This window comes from Homarus americanus, unplaced genomic scaffold (genome assembly GCF_018991925.1).
Source record: "Homarus americanus isolate GMGI-L3 unplaced genomic scaffold, GMGI_Hamer_2.0 scaffold9477, whole genome shotgun sequence".
In the NCBI taxonomy this organism is placed as follows: Eukaryota; Metazoa; Arthropoda; class Malacostraca; order Decapoda; family Nephropidae; genus Homarus; species Homarus americanus.
The window spans coordinates 49,919-67,729 of record NW_024725943.1 but is presented as its reverse complement, the minus strand read 5'-3'; the positions used below and the strand labels follow the sequence as shown (position 1 = coordinate 67,729).

General features: G+C 39.8%; 1 protein-coding gene across 1 annotated transcript in view; it reads left to right on the top strand.

Moving 5' to 3' along the window:
- LOC121865321 (helicase POLQ-like) overlaps window positions 1-17,811 on the top strand; it is a gene marked incomplete at its 3' end in the record, with an annotated part of 95,467 nt that overhangs the window by 32,303 nt on the left and 45,353 nt on the right. Inside the window, 2 exon segments of the mRNA XM_042364660.1 lie at window positions 4,719-4,877; window positions 15,233-15,347. Of these exon segments, the coding sequence (XP_042220594.1) occupies window positions 4,719-4,877; window positions 15,233-15,347 (274 nt within the window).

The following is a 17,811-nucleotide window of genomic DNA, read 5'->3' as shown; positions in this document are numbered from 1 at the left end:
TAAACCTTGATGTAGGGCTCCATAGTCTGCAACAGCTGGGTAGTGAAGATTTCATACCTGTTAGCGTCAGGGTCGTCGGAAAGGAGGAGCTTGACTTTCTCAATACGCTCGATGGCACCCCTTACATTACTATGGGATAAGCAGCGTTCTTCTTGGGATGACGCACCACCTGCCTCTTCACTGACGTCATCTACCATCTCGTCGGTTGTCACATCAGGATCCCTTATCACCTCCAGGATGTCGTCGTTGGTGGTCTCGGAGAAGCCTGCAGCTGTAACACTTGCTGCAGCTTCTCTGGCAAGGTCCACTGCTACTGCAACAGTCTGAACCTCACCAGTCACAGATTTACTCTGCCTAACACCTGGAATGCCTTGCAACACATGTCTCCATGCGTGACGAACAGTTGCTACAGACAGCTGATCCCATGCCTCCACCAAGAAGTCCACAGCTTTCTTGACGTTGAATGTTCTCCAGAATTGTTTCAAAAGTACTTCTTGCTCTGCAAACTGTTGATCCTCGTCGTCTTCGCTCTTGCTATCGGTGTTGGTGTCACTCAGGTTACGCAACTCTTCCTTGGTGTTGGTGTAGTCGTTCAGGAGCTTGAATTTTTTAGCAGAGAATGCAGTTTTTACATTACAGATCAATTCTTGGTCCTTGGGCTGTATTATAGACGTAGTGTTGGGAGGAAGGAAGACCACTTTTACGTTGGGGTGACGATCTAACAGTAGGGGCGAGTGTCCTGGTGCGTTGTCAAGCAGCAACAAAATCTTGAATGGCACATTCTGTTGCTCACAGAATTTCTTCACATCGGGAACGAAACAGTCATCAAACCAGGAGAGGGACAGTGTAGAGAACATCCACGCCTTACGTGCGGTCAGCCAGTGGACATTTAGCTTGGTCATGTCCATGCTCTTGTAGGCGTGCGGCTTGCAGGCTGTGTGGATCACCGATAACTTGAGCTTACAGGTACCGGAGGCATTGGTGGTAAACAGGACGGTGATGCGCTCCTTCTGCAACTTCTGGCTCCGACACTTGCTGGCATTCTTCACAACAAAGGTCTTGGAAGGTAGCTTTTTCCAAAAAAGACCAGATTCGTCCATGTTAAACACCTGGTCATCGGTGTACTGTCCTTCCTCCATAATCTCACGTAAAAACGGAGGAAATTCCCTAGCCGCAACACCGTCAGCACTAGCTTCTTCACCACCAATGTTGATATTGGTGATCTTGTTCCTCTTCTTAAACCTCTGTAACCACCCAGAGGAAGCATTAAAGGGTTTAGGCTCTGTAATTCCCATTTTTCGTGACACTGCAGCATACAGTTCACGTGCGTACTACTTAACTGAGCGCGTGTCCACCGCCATGTTCCGTCGCGCTTGACGCACCAAGTAGCTCACAAGTAATTTTTCCGTCTTGAGAAGCACCTGGTTGTGGAAATACTTGATCATAGAAGCACCTGTAGACTTTGTGATGTTCATGTGCTCCTTAATCTTGGCTGCATCCTTCTTAATTGTCCTGATAGTTGATTCGTTAACACCATGCTGGCGCGCGAGATTAACCTGTCTTGTTCCTTTCTCCAACTGTTGTATGATCTTATATTTGATTTCGTAGCTTAAGGAACGTCGTGTCTTCTTTGGCTTAGGGCGGCTGGGTCCAGGTAATGCAAGATTTCTTTGTGGTTGTGGTCCGGTGGAAGCCATTCTTATGGAACAATCGATACCGATATACACGGTGTAGCCGGGAGGGGTGTCACTGACGCGGTAGGTCAAGGGGCTTGAACGCTCTCGCGGCGGGGCACGTCATAGTACTACATTAAACCAATCACAGCTAGCAGGGAGGGAGGTAAGGATGCTTTGCCCAATCACAGTCCGCTACGTCATATGACGTCACCGATAACGCAACAAAGACATACACTCACAACCTACTCGCGCCGCTTACACAACATGGAGGATGGCGGGAGAGGGGACGAGAGGTTTGGATCCAAAAATGGCGCGGCGCGAGAGGACCCCCAGCCGCTCTCCGCATAAAGGGGTACACGCACCTCGGAAAGTGAGCATTCCGTGTTCGGCAGGGTACCGCGTAAACGTGGAAACGCTTAAAGTGGGACCGCGTAAAGCGAGGGTTGACTGTATTGATAATATATGCAGTACAGGGAACTAGTTTTTTGTGCGCCCATCAGCCACTTCACTCACCCACTAAGGCATCTCTTTAACTCTCGGTACAGTGGAGGAAACATCTTGCTTGTGGGTCTCTTGAACACAGAGTATTTTTACATTTTTACAGTACATTTATTGGTCATTCTGAAATTTATTTAACATATTGATAATATATAGCGCAGTGCAGTGTTGATTTAAATAAAATAATCTTTAATTACAGCTAGTGAACTTAAAATTTTAGCGGTGAAATTACTGTATTGAATCAAGCATGGGTCCATTGAAATCTAGAAAGGCGATTTCAATTCAAGTGAAACGGGAAATTACTAAGAAACATGAAGAAGGCATTAGAACAAATGTGCTTAGTAAAGAATATGGCATGTCGGCATCAACTGTGTCGACAATTATTACGCAGAAATAAAAATTTAAAGAAGTGAAAGTGAGAGATAAATCTACCAGGGAGGTTACTTCCTATTTGGATTAAGGAAAAACAAATAAAAGGAGATTCAATTTCTACTGAATTTATTTGTGAAAGAGTCAGGAAAATATACGAACATTTGAAGGAAGATCAACCTAGTTCTTCTGAAACTGAGTTTGAAGAGTTGAGGGCCAGCAAGGGCTGGTTCGATAAGTTTAAGAAAAGAAGTGATATTTATAGTGTTGTTAGGCATGGTGAAGCTGCCAGTGCAGATAAAGAAGGAGCAGCAAAATTTGTAGTGGAGTTCAAGGAACTGGTGGATGAAGAAAATTATCTTCCACAGCAAGTGTTCAACGTGGACGAAACTGGGCTGTTCTGGAAGAAAATGACCTAAAGGACATTCATCACCAAAGATGAAGCCTCTTTTCCTGGGCATAAACCCATGAAGGACCGTCTCACTCTATTGCTTGGTGCCAGTGTTTCAGGGGATTTCCGACTGAAGCCTATGCTTGTATACCACTCTGAGAACCCCAGGGTGTTCAAGCAACAAAAAGTGGTAAGAGGACAAGTTGGTGTTTATTGGAAGTCCAACCGTAAGGCATGGGTAACAAGACAGCTCTTTAATGAATGGGCAGTTGAGGGGTTTTGTCCTTCTGTGAAGAGTTACCTAACCACCAATAAACTTCCTTTAAAGGCTCATCTCCTTCTGGATAATGCCCCTGGTCATGACCCTGACCTTGCCAGCACTTTGGAGGCTCGATTTGACTTTGTGAAAGTGTTGTTTTTGCCTCCCAACACTACATCAATTATACAGTCAATAGACCAGAATGTGATCAGCAACTTCAAGAAGCTGTACATGAAGAAAATGTTCAGGTGTCATCAGGCAACTTCCACTGATCCTGAACTAACACTGTCACAGTTCTGAAAGACGCAAGTGGACGAGGATGATGTTGAAGAGCTTGTGATGTCTCATGAGCAGGAACTTACTGCTAAAGACTTGCAGCAACTGGATGTGATGTTAGAAGCTGACAGTGGTGAAGAGGAAAGGGAAAGTGATGACCATATGTCTTCTTCAGACTTAAAAGATGTTGTTCACTACTGGGAGATGTTCAGGAAACTGTCTTCAAGACACCCTGATGTGGAAGCAACAGAACCTATTTTGTGTACTGTGGAGGGTAAAGTGGTCTCCTTCAAGAACCAGCTAATGATGAGGAAGAGAAATGCCCCACAAAGAAAAATTGACAGTTTCTTCTCCAAAAGGCAGTGGGAGAAAGATGCTACCCCCCAGCCTTCCACTTCAAAAGGAGAGAGGATTTTCCTGTTGGAGAATCTGTCAGTCCAGAGGTTCCTGACATTATTATGTAAGGTGACTCGCCTTCCAAGAAGCATTAAAATGCTTCTTCTCCATCCCCACTTCCTTCTCTTCTCCCTTCTCCTCCACCCCCACTTCCTTCTCTTCTCCCTTCTCCACCCCTACTTCTAATTCCCATCATCATCACCAACCAGGAGCCTTCTACATACACGCCTCAAAGTAAGTGTACTGTACTGCATTTTTTTTTTTTTTTACTTTGTATGTACTTTTCAGTGAGTTGGAACCAATTACCCAAAATCCCATTGAACCGATGGATTCGGTTAACGAAATTTTTGGTTAACGAACGACCCTCTGGAACGAATTGTGTTCGTTAACCGAGGAACCACTGTGTGTGTGTGTGATACTGGATTGGGTTATGTTTGTCACTGGTTAATCGTTAATCATTGTCCTCAAGTATTATTTAAACATAATTCCATCTTCACTAATTACCTTCAAATATGTCTAGCAATTATCACGTGCGTCGATCTCAGCTGATTTCTCCTTCTCTCGTGATTGGTTGATGATTTTGTTCACTGTGCGACGATTGGCCAACTAGCTCCTGCACTGCCATCTACCTTTGGACAAGAGAACTGAATTTACAGGGTAAGCACTAGAGTTACATACTGCTTACGGACACACAATTAAATTTTGAGAATGCCAAATTTACTGGACCGTAAGGCGTCCATAAGTTAGGTTACCGTATCTGTGCTGCTGTACGTAACTGATGAGGTGTTTCTTAAATGCGGCCCCTGTACTGTACATGTTTTACCTCATAGTCATTAAGAGTTACTTTACCCAGTACAGTAATGAGCAGAAGAAGATAGATGTCGACATGGTTGGTGGGCTGGTGGGGGAGGTGATACCTGACCACTCCTGCCTCGTCTTCTGCCCCACAAGACGCAACTGTGAAACTCTCGCTGAGTTGATCTGCAAGGTGTTGCCTACACAGCTGAAACAGGTGAGTACATGTGTTGCTCACTGAGTACATGAGTGTTGCTCACTGAGTTCATGAGTGTTGTTCACTGAGTACATGAGTGTAACACCCTTATGGTGTCATACTGCCCTTGTGTAACACTTATGGTGCCATACTGCCCTTGTGTGGTAGTGGGACGTGTGTGTGGGAGCTCCCATGTTTTTCGTCAAAAACGGACTTTCCAGGAGTACCCGGCCTGATTTCTAGGAAGTCTGATTCGTGAGTGACATGTGAGTGTCGTGACCAGTACAATATCTATCTGTGATCCCCCTAAGTAGATATATTTGTCAATTTACTGGTGAATCTGTGACTACCACATTAGGTATAGGCCCACCAAATTCCCCTCAGTGCCAGGGCTTGTAATCTGAGCCCTGTCCACCCTCCCCCACCGTCCCACCAGGCCACCCAGCTGACCACACAACTTGACCGACTCCCTACTACTGCCAGCTACTCACCCCTCACTAACTCCAATATGTCTAAGTTGGCTGCTAGTATCAAACATTCAAATTTCACGAAACAACAGCTGACTGATGTGATAATGGAAGTCCAACGGACTCTCATACAGGACATCATACACCAAATGAATAAGGAGATCATCAGGAAGCTAGAAAAGGCTGACCGGCATCTCACTGACCAGCTTAGTGAGATTAAGAGAAGCTTGGAATTCTCGCAAGGAGAAATAAATGACTTACAAGCAAAATTGAACGTTGAAGCTAAAGACAACTGAACACTCAAGACCCAAGTTCAACAGCTGAGTGAGGAGAATTCCAAGCACAAAACGGAACTAACGACAACTGCAGACCGGGTGGATTATGTGGATGACATAGGGCGGCGAAACAACCTCAAGATTGCCGGAGTCGCCGAAGATGCCCACGAGAACCGGGAGTCATCCCAGCACAAAATTTCACGCCTGCTGAATGACCATTTTAAACTTCCTGAAGTAAAGTTTGACCGTGTTCAACACTTCGGGAACCCAACTCCTCCCGCCCCCGCGACATCATAACAAAATTCTCATCCCCCTCTGACCGTGACAAAGTGTTTTATCTAGCTGAAAGACACCACTATCTTCGTCAACGAGGATCTCTGCCCAGGTATGACTAAAGCCCGCCTACAGCAAATGGACCAGTTTAAAGAAGCCAGGAAACAAGGGAAACACGTGACGTTAAGTCATAAAACCCTTGTTGTGAGGGATTGGGCAAGTGGACACCCGCCCACTCACCCACCCGCTGTACCAACCCCTCTAAGCCCCTCGAGAACCCCCTACCCACTGAGGGGGAACCAGCCACTGTCGCGATCACTTGAGGAGTTTCCCCCTCTGCCGGCCAACTCGAGTACTACACGTCTACCCTCTGTGGTGGAAACCAGCAACCCTCAAAACCGAGTGACAGGCGCACCTCCCACTCTATCTGGGAATCACCCTCAACAGTACCGGTCATCCTAATTCTGTTGGTTGTAGCACTTGTGAGTACGTGTCCCCCCCCCCCACTTTTATAATTTTCATAGATCTTCCTTTTTCACACCTCGGTGACCCTGAGTTTTTACTGTTCCTTAATCAGTATCAATGTCCCCACAATGATGATGCTAGTGTCATTCCCTTAGATGTGCTAGATAGTATGTGTTACACCCCCTTTACCCATGGTGTCGACAATACTCCCTCATATCGATCCTGATGTCTTTCTACAAAACTCACTGGGTTACACCAACCCCAACTGTAACTATTACTTTCCTGACTCCCGAGTTTAGTTCTAGTCTTCTACTACCTCATTCCTTCTCCTTGATTAGCCATAACATCAGCAGTATTCCCCTTCATCTAGATACCTTTTTAGATCAGTGTTTATCTTCTATTGCCCACAAATTTGACGTACTTGGGTTCTGTGAGACCAAACTCGCTAACGATATTGAACATTTGTATAACATTCCTAATTATAATAGACACTGCGTCAACACGTCACGACACAGTGGTGGTGTCGCCCTACAGTATATGTTGATATCATGTGTAAAACTTTTGTAAGAGATGATTTAATGGTTCAGGAGGAGTACATGGAGAGTGTTTTCATTGAATTACGTAATGACACACGAAATATCCTAGTAGGAGTAATCTACAGAAGATCCCACACTAATGTAAGGAATTTTCTTGATAAATTTTTGGAGCTTATCACCAACATAAGTTCAAAGAGGAAACATTGCTACATTACAGGAGATTTCAACCTTGATCTATTAAAATCAGAAACTGACACCTCAGTATTAGACCTTCTTGCTACCTGTCATTCTAAACTCTTCTTCAACACTATAACCAAACCCACTAGAGCAGGGGTGTCAATTATGCGGCCCGACACACTCTTGCATGCGGCCTGTGGCTCATTTGCTGCTCCAGCCTTACCTTAAGGAGCTAAAACTAAATAGAGAGTGTATCCCTCAGCTGAATAAAATAGTCTGCTGTTTTCTAGAACAAAATACTCAATCAACATCACCAATGAAAGAACAATAAGACTAGTTGCAGAAAGAATTGGTGAATTATCAGAGAATATTAACAGTCAACTCAAAGACAAAGTTAAGTCCTTTACTGCATTTTCAGTTGCAATTGATGAAAGTACCGATGTAAGTATTGTAGCACAACTTGCAGTTTTTATATGTGGTGTGGATGAAAATATGCAGGTAACAGAAGAATTTGTGAAACTGGTATCAATGAAAGGAACAACAGGTGATGACATCTTTGTGGGTTTGGTAGGGGCACTGGATAAATTAGGTGTTGACTGGGCACAAACTGTGAGTCTGGCTACAGATGGAGCACCACAAATGGTGGGTAGAAAAGCTGGCGTGGCAACAGAATTAAAGGAAAAACTAATAGCTGTGAACCCAAACCATCAAATTTATAAAGTGCATTGTATTATACATAAAGAAGTGTTGTATAGTAAAACATTAAAGATGGATAATGTCATGGATGTTGTTATAAAGATGGTGAACTTCATACACGCACAAGGTCTGAACCACAGACAGTTCAACTGCTTATTGGAGGAAAATGAGAACGCACACGGACTGCCATATCACACTGATGTTCGCTGGTTAAGTCGGGGAGTCGTACTGAAGCGATTTTATGAATTGCTCAGTGAAATACAGATGTTTATGAAACGGAAAGGAAGGGATTTGCATGAACTGAAAGATAATGAATGGGTTCAAGATCTAACTTTCATGGTGGAAATTACAGAACACACAAATTACTTGAATACAAAGATGCAAGGATGTAATAAATTGGTGACAGAGTTTTATGACTGCATTCATGCCTTTGAGATGAAACTTCAGCGTTTTGAACGGCTACTATCAGAGAGTAATCTTTTTCACTTTCCGACCTTGAAGTCCCTGCAAGGCACACCTGAGTTTCATGCTGATATCAACACAAAAAAAGTATTGTATCAAGATTTCCAAATTAATGAATGAGTTCCAAGAAAGATTTGCTGACTTTAAAAGACAAGAAGAATTTTTTCATTTTTCGGGACCCATTCTCTGTTGGTGTTAATGAGGTACCAGAACATCTTCAGTTAGAATTAATTGAGCTCCAGTGTGATTCTGTGTTGAGGAACAAGTTTTTGAGTGTTGATGTTGGCACATTTTATCAATATTTTGGACCAAATTATCCCAGGATTAAATGTTTTGCCTCAAAGATTGTCAATGTTCGGAAGTACATATGTCTGTGAACAACTCTTTTCTGTGATGAACTTGAACAAGTTTCGGCTTCGGTCTCAACTTACTGATTCAATACTGAAGGTTGCTACAGTTCAGTCGTTAGTGCCAAACTTTGATGCACTGGTCCATACCAAGAGGTGCCAATTATCAGGAAGCAGCAGTAGCAAACAATAAGATTGATCAAGGTAAGTAAACACTTGATTTGTTTGTTTTTAAGGGTTTCGCACGAGCCAGACTAAATCCACCTTTCTTATTTTGTCGTACTACTCACCTAAGAGGTGATTGCGAAGTGCTCATAATTATGTTACTTGTCCCACATACTGTGTACTCATATTAAATCTGGCCTGCTTTGGCAAATGAGTTTGACACCCCTGCACTCGAGTAACCTCCACCTCTGCCACTGTGATAGATCATATCTGGACTAACGACACTACTAACAATCTTGCAAGTGGAATTATTTAAAACAATATCTCAGATCACTTCCCAGTTTTTGCCATGTATAAAACAGCCACAAGACTTGAAAGGTCTAGTAGAGTCTCAATACAATACAGAGACTACTGCACCGACAACATGCTCCTTTTTTAAAACGACCTAATGAATGCTAACTGGGATCTTGTCTATACCTCCGACAACCCTAATGTGAACAGCTGCATCTTCAATGCTTGCTTTGATAAATGCTTCCTGCTCAAGACTACTGTAAGTCAGTGAAAACTGTATCCATTTCCAAACCCTATATCACAAGCGAAATTATGATAATGATAAAAGAAAAACACAAACTCCAAAGGAAATTTGCAAAAGACCCATAACTTTCGGTGATGCTTACCGAAGTATCAGAAATAGAGTAATTCATACAGTTAGAAATGCCAGACGTAGCTATTATACAAATAAGCTCCAGTCGGCATCAGGTGACGGTAAGAAGACCTGGAATGTCATAAATTCTATTCAGATCTGGAACACTCAGCCTTCGGCCCCCCACTCAGCTTTTATGATAAATGATTCCGTTGTAACGGAACCCTCCTTCATTGCCAACCACTTCAATGAATATTTTATTAATGTTGGCAAAAATCTTAAAGAGAGCATCTCTGATCACTCTGAGGAATTTAGAGCTAACCTGCAAAACAGACAGCAAAATGAGCTGTTCTTATCCCCTGTCACAGCAGATGAATTATTGGCCATAAAAATGTCCAAAGATGCAGCAGCAGGCAAAGACAATATATCAATGAGCATCATTAAGAAAGTAGCCCACTTATTACTACCTGTTCTCCTACACATTTGTAACTCCTCCTTTACTAGTGGTGTCTTTCCAGATAAACTAAAAATTGCTAAAGTTCACCCAGCATATAAAAGGGATAAAGGTCTCTTCAAGAATTACCGCCACATATCAGTGTTTCCAGCCTTGAGTAAGATACTGAAGAAGCTAGCATGTAGTAGAATAAGTTCCTTCTGCAATGCCAATAACATCTTTACAGACTCCCGGTTTGGCTTTAGAGCTGCAAGGTCGACTGAGAGTGCTCTGCTATCCTTTACTAATGACATCTTAAATTCCTTTGATGACAGTCAGTTCACAGTCAGTATATTCCTGGACCTCTCTAAAGCCTTCGACACTGTTGACCATAGCATCCTCCTTTCAAAGCTTGAACATTACGGTGTTAGGGGCTTGTCCCACAATTGGTTTACCTCATATCTGTCCAACAGGAAGCAGTATGTCTGCTATAATAATCAACAATCTGATTCCTCACCAATCTTGTATGGCGTCCCCTAAGGTTCCATTCTCGGTCCAGTACTGTTTCTGTTGTACATAAGCGACATAGTCCACTCCAGCACACTCATAAAATGCAACTTATTTGCAGACGATAGTAATCTCTATGCCAGCAACTCAGACCTCCATTCCTTGATGAGAACTATGAACACTGAATTGACTAAAGTCAGGACCTGGGTAATACGTAATAAACTGAACTTAAACCTTGAGAAAACCCACTACACGATCTTTCACTGAAGGAAAAACTTACTCCCAGACTTGGACCCCCTGTACCTTTGTAATACAGTTCTCAAATGCGAATAAAATACTAAATTTATCGGAGTTATTGTTGATAAGAAACTTAACTGGAGAAACTACATACAAGCCATTCGCAGTAAAGTCAATAAACAGTGCGGTATCATGTATCACACTCGACAGTCTCTCACTCGCAGCAATGAAAGAAATCTATCATGATCTTGTTTACCAACACCTGATACACTGTCACACACCATGGGAGCCTCTGGCTCTTCAAAAACACAATCCCTGGTTACTACACAAAAGTGAGTTGTACGGACAATGACCTACTTGAAATAAACAGATCACACAAACAAAAAATTTGCTATATTGAAAATGTTAAAATTCGAGGATATTAACACCTACTGCTGTGCCCTCTTTGTTTACAAATCTATCAATCACTTGCTTGACAATAACTATTTCCAGTTCCGGAATAATCAGAGACACAACTTAAGGCACCCAGAGCTACTAAGACCACCCCCCATGCACTCCTCTCAGTCCCAGACCTCCATAAAATATCATGGTGTGAAGGTGTGGAATAACTTACCCCCACCCATCCAAGCAAAGACTACGCTCCCTTCCTTTAAATCATCTCTTAAAAAATACCTATTGTCGAAGTATTAATATCTCTTGTAATATGTACTATAATTACAGTACAGTTGTACCCCACTTAACGCGGTCAATAGAACCCAGAGGGTCCCGTGTTAAGTGAAATCCGCGTTAAGTGAACAACAGAACATATGGGATTAATTCCAATAGAAACCGGCCCGACCCCCAAACTCCACTTTTTGAAGACACATAACTATGTTGTAGTAAAAATAACATCTTAATTTTATGATGGTACATGCACACAATTAATACTTAAGAGAAATAGAGAAATACAGTCGCCAAGTTAATGTCCATTCAAATAATGGACTCAACTCCCTCCCCCTCTCACACTACACTGCCGGCTCTTCCCTCTCCGAGAAATTTTTGGGGGAAAACCACTAAATTTTAATAAATAATACCTCAAACTAAAGTTAGGATAATACAATTGACATTGCTGGATTCCTTGTAAGACCAGGAATATTTTGAATATAAATGTCATATATTTTGCACAAAAGATAACATAGTTACCCAGAGAAAAAATTTTATCTAAAATTTGTATGTCTAATGCAAAATATATGATGTTTATATTCAAAATGATCACCAAATTATAAGAATTCCAGCAATGTAAATTATATTCTGACCGGGTAATTTGTATGAATTTTATGAGCTAAAACAAATATCTTCAGTTAATAAAAAAAAAATAATCTTCACGACACTATCTGTCAATCAAAGTACCCCACCTTGCCTCCCCCCTCTTCCAACCGCGCGGTCAGTCCCAACCCTCCCCCCCACCCCCCACCAATCCTCCCTTCAAGAGATGTGGGGTGAAAAAAATAAATTTTAACATTTTGTATTAAATAATACCTCAGATTAAAGTTAGGATAATATAATTGACATTGCTGGATTCCTTGTAAGACCAGGAATATTTTGAATATAAATGTCATATATTTTGCCCAAAAGATAACATATTACTCAGAAAACATTTTATCTAAAATTTGTATGTCTAATGCAAAATATATGATGTTTATATTCAAAATGATCATCAAATTATAAGAATTCCAGCAATGTAAATTATATTCTGACCGGGTAATTTGTATGAATTTTATGAGCTAAAACAAATATCTTCAGTTAATAAAAAAAAAAATATTCTTCACAGGGTAACAGATGGTCGGTCGGTCCCTCCCTCCCCCCACCCCCCACCAACCGTCCCAAGGAGATGTGTGGGAAAACCAGAATACTTAACTTTTTTGTAATAAATAATACCTCAAACTAAAGTTAGGATAATATAATTGACATTGCTGGATTCCTTGTAAGACCAGGAATATTTTGAATATAAATGTCATATATTTTGCACAAAAGATAACATAGTTACTCAGAGAAAAAATTTTATCTTAAATTTGTATGTCTAATGCAAAATATATGATGTTTATATTCAAAATGATCACCAAATTATAAGAATTCCAGCAATGTAAGTTATATTCTGACCGGGTAATTTGTATGAATTTTATGAGCTAAAACAGGCAGGGTGGCGGGTGGGGCAAATCTAAAAATAGCGTCTCGAGCCGGACACTCACCGCGTATATGTGGAAAAAATCCGTGTTAAGTGAAAGTTCAGCTCTGGCGAGGCACCGCGTATATGATAAAACGCGTTAAGTGAAACCGCGTTAGGCGGGGTAATACTGTACCTGCTTTTATTGTACCATCAAAACCTTTTTATTGGAAATTATCATGTAAGTAGATAAGAAATTACCATTGCAATAAATATATTTGCCAACTAGACATAATCCTGACAGCTCTGTCCTCTTGTTCAACCTTAATACCGTACAACCCATGTTGTACTGCTCCCCCATTGTACTTATGTTTTTTAATTCTACTTTAATTTATGTATATACTTATACAGGTTGTACCTCTCTAGTCCGGCATTCTGTGGTTCGGAAACTTCCGTGGTCCGGAATGATTTTAGTTTGTCCAATAGGTAGATAGGCAGCTTTTTTTTTTTTTATCTGAATTATTATTATTATTACAGGAGTATTAAATTTTTGCCCCTCAGGCCCCAATGTGGGTCAGCGACCTATGCCCGGGTGGACTAATCCCCTTAAAAAAAACAAAAAAAAAACAAAGCCGCGGGAAATTAAGGTTTGTTTACATCCGGCAGTTCGGCTGCTCTCTCTCTCTGCTTGTCTATACAGAGTACAACATTTAACCCTTCAATATATATGAGCAGTAAATAAGTGTTGCTTTCATATTCTTATGTAGAGTAATAACGATATGTTTTCACATGTGTGCGCTTACATACGCGCAGTCTCACTCTTTTTTTTTACCATTAATGGTTAGCTACTTATATTGTTCCATTTATTAACATTAAATAATATTACAGGTACTTCAAACAACCATATTAATTTTTTTACATTAATTTTACTACAGCTAAAATCAGGATCTTATTTTCTTCTGTTTTATATGTAGAACCAATCAGTCACTGGTTTCGTAAGCTTTAACATAAACAATGCCGGCAGCCGTCTCGTCTCCTCTAATATTCCACGTATTATTAATACTTGTAAATTGTATTGTTAATTTTGCACACACAAACATTAATTCAATAAAAACAAATTCAGAAACATTAATTAAAATATATATGAACAGTAAATAAGTGTTGCTTTCATATTCGTATGTAAAGTAATGACGATATGTTTTCACGTGTGCGCATGCACACTTACATACGCGATCTCTCTTTTTTCTTTACCATTATCGTTAGCTACTTCTATTGTTCCATTTATTTCCATTTATTAACATTACATAACATTACTTAAAACAACCATATTAATTTTACTACAGCTACAGCCAAGGTCTTATTTTCTTCAGTTTTATATGTAGAACCAGTCAGTCACTGGTTTTGTAATCAACGAAAACAATGCTGTGTCATTTCCTTGTGTGTTTTAATATTCTACGTATTATTAATGAATTGTATTGCTCATTTTGCACACATAAACATTAATTCAATAAAAAAGACATTCAGTAATAAACAATAATGAATCTTTTGTACATAAGAGAAATGACGCTGTTTACACGATTATGCCCGTCGTCTGCACGTTGGCGGGCCGTTCAAACCCGTCGAAATTCAAGTTTCCGCCGTCAAAATTTTTACTTTTTTTTATTTTTTGTTCCAATAAAATACGTTAAGAATTAAAAACTCGCGAAATTTGAGAAGCTACTATACGACATTTAACCCTTCAATATGTCTTTAAAGAGACCATGATGCAGAGAAAGTGGTGCTGTGCTTCCAAGCATAAGCACAAGTCACTATCTATCCAGGAAAAGGGTGAATTTCCATGGTCCGGCAATTTCCATGGTCCGGCACCGGTCAGGTCCCGAGGTTGCCGGACTAGAGAGGTACAACCTGTAGTATAAATAAAAAATAAAATAAATAAATAAAATAAATAAATATTGAAGTGATAACCGTGGTAACATTATGAGATGTTCTTATTACCACCATGCTATTGTACTATTCCAGATATTACCAGATATTACTAAATGTTACATGATACTTCCTTTAGATAAATATATAGCATATATCAGGTGCCTAAAAGAGAGCTCAGGTTCTCAACTGGCTCAGCCATGTTATTATTATCCACTCTGTATCTGTGTTTTCCTGGCTAAATAAACTGTTTCAATTCAATTCACTTATGATGCCATACTGCCCTTCTGTAACACTTATGGTGCCATACTTCCCTTATGTAACACTTATGGTGCCATACTGCCTTTGTGTAACACTTATGGTGCCATACTGCCCTTGTGTAACACTTATGGTGCCATGCTTCCCTTGTGTAACACTTATGGTGCCATACTGCCCTTGTGTAACACTTCACTTATGGTGCCATACTGCCCTTGTGTAACACTTCACATATGGTGCCATACTGCCCGTGTGTAACACTTCACTTATGGTGCCATACTGCCCTTGTGTAACACTTCACTTATGGTGCCATACTGCCCTTGTGTAACACTTCATATATTATGCTTATATCTGCCATATTATTAATTTCAGGTAAAAAACAGAGAGAAAGTGTCGCTGTATCGGGCGTTGGTGGAGGAGGGTGGTGGCTCTGTGTGCCCAGTACTGCGCAAGACCTTACCTTATGGGGTCGCCTACCATCATTCAGGTCTGTTAACTTTATTTATTCTGAATTTATTTAATGGCAGTGTGACCATGTATTTATTGCCTTAACTACTATACAGTGGGGTATGCTATAACGAATCTAATTGGTTCTAGAACCTTGTTCGTTATAGCATTCGTTCGTTATAGGATTAATCCGTTCCAGGCCCCCAAATACAACCACTTAACACTGAAAAATATAATATAAAATTGTAAAAATTGTAAAAAAGTGCATAAATATGCATCTAAACCCCTGAAATAAAAAATATCATTAATATTTGTAATAAAAAAACAATAAATTAGTAAAAAAAAAATTTAAATAATGTTCGTTGTAGGAGTTTCGTTCGTTATAGCATTCTCAATTTTATAGGTAAAACCGTTCGTTATAGGAATATTCGTAGTAGGATCCGTTCGTTATAGCATACCCCACTGTATAGTGTTTCCCTTGTGAGTCTGTGTGTCTGTTTGTCTTGCTACATTTTTCATCTTTGTGATCAGGATTTATTGTCTCATTGGTATTGTAGTTTTCACCCACATATGAAACAGTAAAAGTGTTTGTTGTAAGCTGCACTTTGTACAGTGTGTATGCTGTCATGTTGAAACGAAAATATATTACTGTAGTTTTCAGGACATTAAGTAAAAAAATGAAGGCCATTCTTGCTGAAACTAAATGAATGTTTTGCACTGAAGTTTATAGCCAAATGTAGCCTAGTATGAAGCTTCCCTGTAGTAACTTATAGCCAATTGTAGCCCAGTATGAAGCAAGTTTATTCATCACTTATAAATATTTATACAGTATTACCCCGCCTAACGCGGTTTCACTTAACGTTTTTTATCATATACGCGGTGCCTCGCCAGAGCTGAACTTTCACTTAACACGGATTTTTTCCACATATACGCGGTGATTTTCCGGCTCGAGACGCTATTTTTAGATTTGCCCCACCTGCCACCCTGCCTGACTGCCTGTTTTAGCTCATAAAATTCATACAAATTACCCGGCCAGAATATAATTTACATTGCTGGAATTCTTATAATTTGATGATCATTTTGAATATAAACATCATATATTTTGCATTAGACATACAAATTTTAGATAAAAATTTTTCTCAGAGTAACTATGTTATCTTTTGTGCAAAATATATGACATTTATATTCAAAATATTCCTGGTCTTACAAGGAATCCAGCAATGTCAATTATATTATCCTAACTTTAATCTGAGGTATTATTTAATACAAAATGTTAAAAATATTCCTGGTCTTACAAGGAATCCAGCAATGTCAATTATATTATCCTAACTTTAGTTTGAGGTATTATTTATTACAAAAAAGTTAAGTATTCTGGTTTTCCCACACATCTCCTTGGGACTGTTGGTGGGGGGTGGGGGGGAGGGAGGGACCGACCGACCATCTGTTACCCCTGAAGAATATTTTTTTTTTTTATTAACTGAAGATATTTGTTTTAGCTCATAAAATTCATACAAATTACCCGGTGTGAATATAATTTACATTGCTGGAATTCTTATAATTTGATGATCATTTTGAATATAAACATCATATATTTTGCATTAGACATACAAATTTTAGATAAAAATTTTTCTCAGAGTAACTATGTTATCTTTTGTGCAAAATATATGACATTTATATTCAAAATATTCCTGGTCTTACAAGGAATCCAGCAATGTCAATTATATTATCCTAACTTTAATCTGAGGTATTATTTAATACAAAATGTTAAAAACTCTTGAAGGGAGGATTGGTGGGGGGTGGGGGGGAGGGTTGGGACTGACCGCGCGGTTGGAAGAGGGGGGGAGGCAAGGTGGGGTACTTTGATTGACAGATAGTGTCGTGAAGATTATTTTTTTTTTTATTAACTGAAGATATTTGTTTTAGCTCATAAAATTCATACAAATTACCCGGTCAGAATATAATTTACATTGCTGGAATTCTTATAATTTGGTGATCATTTTGAATATAAACATCATATATTTTGCATTAAACATACAAATTTTAGATAAAATTTTTCTCTAGGTAACTATGTTATCTTTTGTGCAAAATATATGACATTTATATTCAAAATATTCCTGGTCTTACAAGGAATCCAGCAATGTCAATTGTATTATCCTAACTTTAGTTTGAGGTATTATTTATTAAAATTTAGTGGTTTTCCCCCAAAAATTTCTCAGAGAGGGAAGAGCCGGCAGTGTAGTGTGAGAGGGGGAGGAGTTGAGTCCATTATTTGAATGGACATTAACTTGGCGACTGTATTTCTCTATTTCTCTTAAGTATTAATTGTGTACATGTACCATCATAAAATTAAGATGTTATTTTTACTACAACATAGGTATGTGCCTTCAAAAAGTGGAGTTTGGGGGTCGGGCCGGTTTCTATTGGAATTAATCCCATATGTTCTGTTGTTCACTTAACGCGGATTTCACTTAACACGGGACCTTCTGGGTTCTATTGACCGCGTT